Source organism: Lonchura striata, chromosome 8 (genome assembly GCF_050655825.1).
Source record: "Lonchura striata isolate lonStrDom1 chromosome 8, ASM5065582v1, whole genome shotgun sequence".
Taxonomy (NCBI): domain Eukaryota; kingdom Metazoa; phylum Chordata; class Aves; order Passeriformes; family Estrildidae; genus Lonchura; species Lonchura striata.
Genome location: NC_140710.1, coordinates 15,224,832 through 15,235,000, shown reverse-complemented (window position 1 = coordinate 15,235,000; position 10,169 = coordinate 15,224,832). Strand labels below are relative to the sequence as shown.

General features: G+C 48.2%; 1 protein-coding gene across 2 annotated transcripts in view; it reads right to left on the bottom strand.

The window, feature by feature from the left end:
* The window catches only part of LMO4 (LIM domain only 4), a 15,530-nt gene extending 11,264 nt beyond the window's left edge, over nt 1-4,266 (bottom strand). Inside the window, exons 1-2 of one of the 2 annotated variants that reach the window (XM_021526668.3) lie at nt 3,532-4,266; nt 1,006-1,244 (exon numbers count right to left, since the gene is read on the bottom strand). In XM_021526668.3, the coding sequence (XP_021382343.1) occupies nt 1,006-1,241 (236 nt within the window). In that variant the 5' untranslated portion in view covers nt 1,242-1,244; nt 3,532-4,266. The remainder of the gene's footprint in view (nt 1-1,005; nt 1,245-3,531) is intronic. The other variant, XM_021526677.3, reaches the window with a different exon arrangement.
* Between the last annotated feature and the right edge of the window lie 5,903 nt (nt 4,267-10,169).

The following is a 10,169-nucleotide window of genomic DNA, read 5'->3' as shown; positions in this document are numbered from 1 at the left end:
TGAAACAGAACACCTCCTTGAAGCATTCATGTGCATCAGTCTATCAAACCATTTACTCAAATTAAATGTGTAATCCTTCAAAATGCCTCCTTTTAAATTAATGAGTTTAAGTAGCTTGAGTTCACCTGAAAAGATCGTACGGGCACCTGACCTCATGAATTCTATTAATTATATTGGAAACTTGTTGGAAGGGATACTCTGCATAATCTTACTGTACCCCAACAGATGTGAGATTAGTGAGGCTTAGTTCCCCCTACCCAAATCTATGGCTTTTAAAGCAAAGAGCTTCAAAAGAGGAAGAGATAAGAAATAAAGGGCAAGAGCATATACCTCCTTTGCTATCTCCTGCATTGTCTACACTGGAAGTTAAGAGAAATATCAGTTCAAAGCTTCTCTGTAACAATGCTGAGACAAACATCATACCACTGTTTTTTTTGCTGTAAGTAGAATCCATGGCCCTCCAACTGATGGTTAATCAGCTCTTTCACAAGGAGAACAGAGAATGAGTCATTCTGTTTCCACTCAAAGGAGTTTAAAGGTGCTTATGTAAATATCATAATTAATCAGATACTAAAGGCAGGCATTTCATTATTTAGCACCTCTGCCACAGCCTTATTTAAGCCCTACGATTTTAACATTTACTGTTCAGATATGCACACTTCTCCTTCAACACTACAACAAAGCAGATTAATTTAGCCTCTCTGATTGCTGTTTATTTTTAGTTAGGACTTGTTTTGTGCTGACAAACCACTTTAAAGTTACAGTCGTCGTTCAGCCCCCCGCCCCCCCCAACTCTTTCCTCCACTTGGCAGTCGCAACTCGCCCTGGGCTAGGTGCTAACATCCGCACCCGCACGTCTCTCCCTCCTAATGAAGGAGCCATCCTGCGCCAGCCCACCCCTCTGCCCTGCAGACACCCACCACGAGAAATAAAGGCGGGAGAGGAAAAGAAAAATGAAGGAGGGAAGGGGGAGAGCTGTCTTCACCAGCCTGGCCGTCGCCTCACCTGATGTAGTCGTTTCTGCAGAGAATCATCCCGCTCTTGGTGTAGCAGGAGGTGCCGATGTCCCCCAGCTGGGCCTGGCAGCAGGAGCACTTGAGGCAGCGGCTGTGCCAGTAGCTGTCCATGGCGTAGAGCAGGAAGCGGTCGGCGATCTTCCCCCCGCAGCCGGCGCACCTCTTCCAGGAGAGGGAGCCCGCCGAGACCGGGGGCGGCTGCGCGCTGCCGCCGGGGTTCACCATGGCCTGCGCGGAGAGAGGGGCGGGTCAGGGCCGGGCCGGGCCGAGCGGGGCCAGCGCCGAGCGGGCCGGGCCGGGCCGGGCCGGGCGGGGCCAGCGCCGAGCGGGCCGGGCCGGGCCGGGCCGGGCCGGGCCGGGCCGGGCGGGGCCGGGCCGAGCCGAGCTGAGCCGGGCCGGGCCGCGGGCAGGGGCGCGGCCGCGCAGCTGGCGGGAGCGGCGGGCGCGGGGCGAGCGCAGCCGCCGCCCCCCCGCTCCGGGCTTGTGCAGCTGCAGCTCACAAGTCAGGAACAGTCCCGGGGTTTGTTTTGCTTATGAAAAAAAGTGTGTGAAGAGTGGAGGGGGAGAAAAAAAAAGTTGTGAAACTGGTTTTTCAGTCTAGGAGAGGCTCTGCAGGCTCGGGGCGGTAACGAGGGGCTCGGACTGGCCCTCGAGGCCTTGAGATTTTATTTTCTGTAGTTTAATTTTGGAGAACTAGAAACACCCCGATAAAACACTCCAGATTGAGGACACTGGCCCGAATAATAGATCATTGAACTTTAGGACGCCTGTTAACTTCCTACACAAACATACTCAACTTTTGTCTCGCTAATCTGCCCTTGATCAGCAGTTTAAATGCTAAAGCTTTGTTACTAAAAAAAAAAAAAAAAAGAAAAAAAAAAGTTTACCGACCCTAGGAAAGCAGTAGAGTAATGAAGTGCATCGCTCCGGCTGCGGTTACTCCGGCCGCCCCCGAAACTGCTTCTAAGGGCATTTTTCACTTTCTAATAAATGCTTTATGCAAGCAGGACAACCCAGAGATAATATAGGAATCAATTCATAAAGCTTACTCTAAACCGATTAATTTGTTGCCTTCAATCCAGGGTCCAATAAACTCCCGGTGCTCCTCTAGTCACTTATACTATAAAAAGATCAAGTTATTTACTGCCAATTAAGCAGCATGTTTTGTCTTTGTCCTTTGTAAGCCGTATGTGCTCATGCCGAGGCATCTGGCTATCTGCTAAGGACCTTCAGACTGATACGTCCAGAGCAGCGAGGACGAACTTTTCCTGACACTGGCCCAACTCGGCTGCAGGAGGAGAACTGAGGCCGATTTAAACACACATTTCCTCAGAAAGAGTACCTGGAGGTATGTCCAGTGACCGCACAATAAACCAGGAGAACTGCACCAATTAAGCTGTAACAAAAACCCCGAGACTTTGGAAAGAAAACCACTCTAAAAGCCATTAGCATTGCATTTATCCGAACGCATCGTGTACCTTTATGTAAATTGATTTCTGATGCATTTGTTCAAGGAATTGCCTTTTGTTACAGTTTCCAGCTACAGCCTAATGAATCTGCATTTCCTGCTCCGAGTCTTTAAACCGTTTTCCTATGCTTTAAATCACTTCGGATTTCTTAAAAGAAAGAAAAAGGCTCCATGCCACCACCTTAACCTGTCTTTGTCGAAGACAAATATGTATAAATATAAAATGGGAAACGTTACACTGAGAAAACCATCCAGTAACCCCATTAAGCTAAAGCTCTTAAGGACAAGCAATACCTTAATGCTGATTAAATCTAAAAAGATGAATCAAGAGGACTGACCAGAAAGTGACTCCCTTGATAACTAAGGACGGGCCCTCATCAAGTTTCATTTAGAGTTGGGGGGGGGGAAAGCTTTTAACTTAAATAGGCTTACTCTAGTAATTACAGAGCCAAGCAATTTTGGTCCTGGGATAGGAGTCAGTGAAATAGAAAGCAGAGCTAGAAGCTAGAGGCAAAATACCCCCCTTTTAACAGCGTCTCTGGCGCTTTTTTAATGGAGACCAAGGGAGGGACAAGCGGAGAGCTGGAAATTTGTAGCACAAAAATGGATGCTTAATTCACGTCTTGGTTTTAATTAGGTGATTCACCGATTTTCTCCTGGACTGAAACAAAAGACTGTGTGTGGGGCAGGAAGGGAACCGGAGAGGAGAGAAATAGAGAGCTCACTTTGATCTTTTCTGCCACTGTTTCAGAACAGTGTTTACTACAGGGGAAGCGGGTGCCCCAGCCTCCCCCCACCCACCACCTCCCCCCCGTCCCCTCCATTCACAGCCGAGGCAGGGAGAGCCCTTTCCCGGCGGCAGCTGGGAAGGGGGGCAAGGGAAGGCGCTCCGGCGGCGGCCGCCAGGCTTTGTACGGGGGCCGCGACAATGCCCGGGGTCCGCGGCGCCCCGCTCCGCACCCCTCCGCCCGGCGGGCAGCGGGACGGCGGCGGCGGGCACCGCGCACACGAACGCTGCGAGACACGGGAGCGACCGGCACTTCTTACCTGCTTCCCCTCTATATTGCAAAAGGCCGGGGAGCGCCGCTCGGGGTGCCTGAGGAGGTCTTCTCGCAAAGAAATAAGCACAGCGCTCGCCCTCTCGCCGGCTGGAGGGAGCCCTCCGCCCGGCAAGGGGCAGCCCAGGCTGGAAAAATATAGATATTGCTATGAGAGGCGTCTGCCCGGGTCCTTCCTCCAGCTCCCGCTTCCCGGGAGGGGAGCTGCAGAGCTCGGTCCCCGCCGCTGAGCCGCACACGCAGGGCGCCGCCGCCGCTCGATGCTGCAATCGCCGGGCAAGTTTGGCAATGTGGCTTCACTTTGTGCCGCTTCCCCCCGCTCCCCCACCTCCGCCCCCTCTCCGGGCTGCGGCGGCTCCCGAGCCTCCCGCGGCGCGGAGCCGGCCGGCCGCGGCCCGCCGGAGCGCCTCGGCGGAGCGGGCGGGAGCCAGCGAGTTTGAGCGGGGCCGGGCGCGGAGCTGCTGCCGGGATCCTGCGGCGGCGGCGCTGGCGGGGCGCGGGGGCGGCCCTTGTGCCCGTCTAAGCGTGAGGCTGCAAGTGCGTGTGTGCCCGCACGGTGCGCGTGTGCCCGCTGCCCTCACACATGTGTTACTGACAGAGCAGAATCCCAACTACACTCCGGCTCGGCGCGCTCGTCAGCCCGCCGCAGCCAATCCGCCCCCGGCTTGTTCAGGCGGAATAATAAAACCTGCCAATCCCCGGGAAGACAAAGGAATGAGTGAGAGGGGAGGAAAAAAAAAAAAAAAAAAAAAAAAAAAAAAAAAGAGAGAGAGAGAGGAAGGGAGGGGGCGAAGAGGAGGAGGAGGGGAATGGAGAGGAAGGAGGGAGTCAGGTGGGCAGCGCTGGCCGCGCCGTCCGCCCCGCGCTGAGGGGAGGCGCGCGGCCGTGAGGGCAGCGTCCATCCCGCCTCGCCCCGCCCGCCAGCTCCCGGCCGCCAGTTGAGAAACTTGGCGGCGAGGGGTCAGCCCGGCTGTCCCCGAGGGCAGGCCCGCTCCGCCCGGGGAGCGATGTCCGTCGGAGCCTTCCCGGCCGCGGGGCGCTTCCCCCGCCACCGCGGCCCTGCCGGGCTGGGGAGGCGCCGAGGGGAGGCGCGGCCGCAGCAGCCGCTGCTTGCCGCCTTCGTGGCGCCCCCCGCTGCCGCGTCCGGCCCCGGTGCCCGAGCCCTGTGCTGGGATCCCGCGCTGGGGCGGGAGAGGCGGCGACGAGCCGTGCCCGGCTCGCCCGGCGGGCAGAGGGGCCGCGTCGAGCCGCCGAGTGTCACACGTTCCTGCGGGAGCTGCGCTGCGGGACTCGGGCGGGCACGGCCCGCGGTGGCCGCCCCAGCGGAGGGTTCAGTGGGTTAAGCAGCCGCGGTCGGCGGCACCGCTCGTCAGCAGGGCAGACAGTTGCAGTTCTCAGGGAGAAGCCCTCGGATGCCCCCAGATTTGCCGGGGATGACGGCAAATCCGAAGAAGTAATGTTCAGTGGAGACGCTTAAAACGATGAAAAACCCACTACGTATTAACTGCGTGCCTGTGAGGCCTAAGTGCAGCACACAGGATAAGCACAGCCGCGAATCGCTGGGGCACACCCCGGAATAACAAAGTGCTCCGAAATGCGGGCGCTGTCCGCGGCGCCGCTCCGTGCCCGGCACAGGGGACTCGCACCCCGCTGTCACCCGCGCGCACGGCCGCGCTCCGTTCGCGGCGGCGGAGCCCCCGCAGTGGCACATTGCCGGCATCTGCTAAAGGACAGAGAAACTTCGTAGCAGTTTCTCGATTCCAGACCGCTGACGTAAGCAGCAGCCAATGCAGCGCTCGCCGGACGGCAGCAGCGCCCGGGCCCCGCTCGGTGGGAGCCGCGGGCAGGGCAGGGCGGCCCCGTTCGCTGCCTCGTCGAGTACGCGGTGATGGCAGCGTGACCGAGCTACGAGTTCACGAGCCCCCGCGATGTCCGAGACAACAAAATTAAACCTGCCCCTGCCAGCGGCTCCCGTAGACGCGGTGCCCCGCACAGGTACAGGGAACTTCCCGGGAGCCCCTCTGAGGAGCGAGCGGCCGGCGCAGGAGCGCTGCCCGCCCGCCCGGGGACAGGCCGGCGCCGAGCCCGGCCGGCGGGCGCAGCCCAGGTGTGCGTTGGCCACATCGCCACCTGCGGGTCTCCCGCCGCCCTGCAGCCCGGCCCGGCTGGGCACGGAGCCCGGCGCCAGCAGTCACTTAGAATTGGAAGGAAAATCGCCTGCCTGGGAGAAATGTACTTGGGAAAGCGCAGGATAGCGAAGATACATTTTGATTCTAAATATATAGAAAATAAAATATCGACATTTGAATGGCACCACAGGTATGATTTAAACACGGGAGAAAATTCTATTTCTATGTTTCTCCATAGACTGGGATATGTTGAGAGTCTGCTTAAAGCAGACTTGGGGAACTCATGGAAAGCTTCCACAGGGAAAGGGGAGAGGACCAGTGTTATGGTTAAATTTTTTTAGCATAGGTCTATGAAATATATCATCTGGATGTAATCTCCATGTACATATTACATTTAAACGTACTCAGCAGTTTTAGATTTGTTATGTAGGATCTGGTACAATTTAAAATATATAAAGCAACAAGGCATGCTACAGATAATCAACAATCACTGATATTTTAGCTCTCTGACAGTTAAGAGCACAAGAACAGAGCAAATGCCAAGCTCAAATAAAATCTACACTGTCTAATTATCTAAGCCTGTAATGGCTGGAAGCTACCAAATTCAGACTCTGGGAGAGCCATTAGGACCTCTCCTCATTGGAAAAGATATTCTACCAAGAAACTCTGCCATAGGCACTAAAATGTTTACTAGTCTTAAAAATGAGAGTGATACAAAAAACAGGAATTACCTTCTCAAGGAGCAGAGTTCTAAATGGCTTAATGATGTCTTTCAAATTGCATTACAATGTTCATATCTTTTTCTGAAATCTGATCATCACTAATTTTTGTGATTAATTTTAACAGAGGAAACCTTAACTGAGAGCATTTTGCAGAGCAATATTTTTCTAATTTTTCTTTTGTGCAGCATCTGCTGTTGCTGTGCTGTCATCTTCGTTATGTTTTTCATTGTCTATGTGCCATAATGTAATTAGTTAGTTCAACATCATCTGTGCTATTAGATGAGATGTTTCTATGGTAAGTTAACATAGTTCTGTGTAATTGGTAGATTTCAGCAGTAGGCATGAATGTATCCATCAACTTTAGGTCGATTTGAGTCCACAAGATTTAAATTCACTTGGCATACGTTATCCTAGAAGACTGTTAATTTTGGCTGAATGGATAAAAAACACAATGCAGAAGAAAATCTGGCTGCTTATATTGCGGTACTGTTGGAGTCAGGGAAGGGAAAGCATAAAATTGCTGGCTTAGTAGTTGCAATCTGAATGTCTGGAAAATGTTACAGCCTGGAATCCAAATAATTCTTAAACCTAGATGTTCCCCTAAGATATCAGGTAGTTCAGAATTCATCAGAGTTATCTCTCCATTCAGGAAAAGAGTCTTGGTTCTCTCCCTAAATACTGCATTCTTATGGGACCTCTAGGTTCTCTTCCTGAGTAGTGCATACCTAAGGGACTTTTTTTCCTTTCCTCATTAGGGAGAAATGTTGAGGCTGCTTCCTTGAGATCTTCCATGTGGCACTTTGCTCATCCATGTGTCTTCCAACTACACCTTTTGAACAAACAAACTTCTAAAACAAACCCTCTGACCCCAGTCTGTCCAGAAACAACAATGAAAAATCAACAGCCATTCCTTATTTTAAAGTAATGCATCCTTTTACTCACATAGGATCTTCTGGTTCAGGCCTCAATCAATTTAAAAATGTGACTGGATTAAGTATTTAAGTCGGATATCCAGTGATATGTCAGAGTCACATCCTGGCAGAAGCTGGGAAGAATCCTGGATGAATTCACTCTTAGCATTCTTTTCTGAGCAGTAGACAGTACTGTTTGCCCAAAAGAGTAAGATAAGTTATGTTTAGAAATATGTGTATAGATTTTAACTTGCTTATAAATACATGAGTGACTTTATTTACAGGAACCCATAACCATGGGAGGTAATTAGTAAACACAGTTTGCTTAGGTAAGGGCTTGCAAGACCCTTTTATCGTCACTGTATCTATAACTTAGGACAGGAGCCAAATAATATAAATGTCAGTAATTCCATATATATATTTATATTAACAATGAAGTCCACTTTTGCAAGAGCTAAGGCTGTATTTGTAATGACGTCATGTGGCTGAAATTACGTTCACCAATTTGTACTGAGCACATTTCTCTCATGAGAAATTGATGCATTACCACAAGCCAGCAGTAGCAGCAAGTCCTGCACAAGTGGGTTCTGTGACTACAGGCAAGATATCAGACTTTGAATTTACATATAATTTTTGTTTAAAATTGAAACTCTTGAAAGGCCTCTAGAATATGTGTATGTAATAACAAGTTCACTACATTAAAAAAAATTGGACATGCTATGTGAATTTTGAAAGAGCGCTTTACATTCCACAGTCTATAGTATTTTTTAGGCAAATCAGTTAACATTGATTTGCTACTCTTAAACATATACTGACAATTGATTTTGTGGTGACATACCTGTAGTCAAGTGATATTTTGTCTCAAATATTAATATTTTTGATTCATATGATTCCATCTTTAACAGGGAAAAAAAAGTCCTTTGACAAATACCTAATATAAACTCCTATAGAACTTACCATTTGGGGTAAAAGAATGTTTTCTTCACAGATACTTTTATAGGACTGGCATTAATATGTTGCCTCTTTTCACTAGTCACTGTAACAAATGGAAGGGTGGGACAGCACAATTTGGTGCTGTTTGGAAGGCCCAAATTATAGGTAAAAGTAGTCACCATGCTAATTTAAATTGACACTACAAAAAAGATCAACTGGAAAGGAATTAAAAAAAAAAAAATCTGACTCAATCAGCTGACCAAAATGCACTTACCTAATGCAGAGGTACACATTTATAACAGTATCATTTACACAATGTGTTGCAATGAAAAATGAAAACTTAAATCTAGCTTTTATTATCTAATTAATTAGCCAAGTAACTTTAAATATGCAGAAAAAAAAATAAATAGTATATTTTCCCTGAGTGAATAAATAGCATGTTTAGTATTTTTTCATGGTGTTATCCACACAAAATACCTTTATGATTGCACTGAAATTATTTTTAAAGATGTGTGTCCAGTAGCAAATCCTGTGTAATTAGAATATCTGAGTGTTTCCGGGAAATTAATTATTTACATGTAGCTCATTGCAATGGAGAAGTATGTCTGATATCTTTATGAAGTTCCCATGATCTCTGAACAATGCTGTAATGTACAGAAAATTCCATGACCAATGTTTTCTGCCTAATTTGCTCTATTCACACAGAAGACGTCTGGCTTGGGCTGCAGTAAACCAATGCAGGAACATTTGCTTGAGCTGTTTTCTCTGTAGGTCTTCAGGGGACGTTCTCAACCTGGAACTTCACAGAGTCTTGTTGTGTGATACATCATTAATGGGAAGGCACAGGTTTAGCTAATCCATCTAGATGTTTGTGGTGACTGCTTCTGGTGGAAATTTGACACTGAGCATTGTTTCAAAAAGCAGAAAGAAAGCAAGATACAGGCTGAGCACTGAAACACATGGATCACAGAGATCCCCTGTTGAAGTTGTCTTTTTAATTTAAGGGCTACCAGCAATGGCATGAGAAAATGGAGGGTTACAAAAACGAAGAGGAAGAGCAGCCTGGTGACTTCTGTCTGGCAGAAATGCCTCTATCGTATTTGATTTGAAATTTACATAGATGCCCGCAGTTATGACACAACTGTCACTTTAAGTTCACTTAACTGGACATGAAACAATAATGACAAACAATCAGAATGACAGTTCTCCTTCTATTCTGCAGTGAGGTTCTTCATATCTCAATTCTGCAACATTTCTTCTGTTCACTCCACCAGACAAATGTGTTTCTGTTATTATGATTTCTCTGGCTTGGTGCAGCATTGATAAAATGAAGAAGGAGAGTTTCTAGGCTTTCTATTTAGTTTTACAGCCATACCATTATCAAAGAAAGAGTTTCTTATTAACAGTTTTTAACATTAACTCTTTAATAGCTACCTTCCTGATGTAATCCATTATTTAAAAACATTAAATTGCATAAGAATATTACATTATTTTTCATATAAAAATATAGCTTTCTACTCCTAGGTTATTTTTCATAACTGGAGGAACTACTATACTCCATGACCATAACTCTTTTTATCATTCTACTATGATTCAGTAGCTTTTCCTGTCTTATAAACAATCTTACAATTAAGAACTAATGTTAATGGAATAGATTGTTGTCATAGGATAATGGTTTCCTGCTGCTAGATAAATGCTGTGGCAATGCTAGGACATTTATTGAAAGTAATAGTGAAGACAAAGCTAAGAGATTTATTTTTAAAGCAGGTGCCACAGATCCAGTGACACCATTCTGTTAAAATGGTTTTATTTCTATTTCGCTAAGAGACTGATGAAGATGGAAGCATTTTGCCTGATGTATGCAAGTGCAGCAAAGTGACAGTGGCTCATTTCACTGTAACTGAATAAGCTGCATTGCACTTGGCTTGGGAA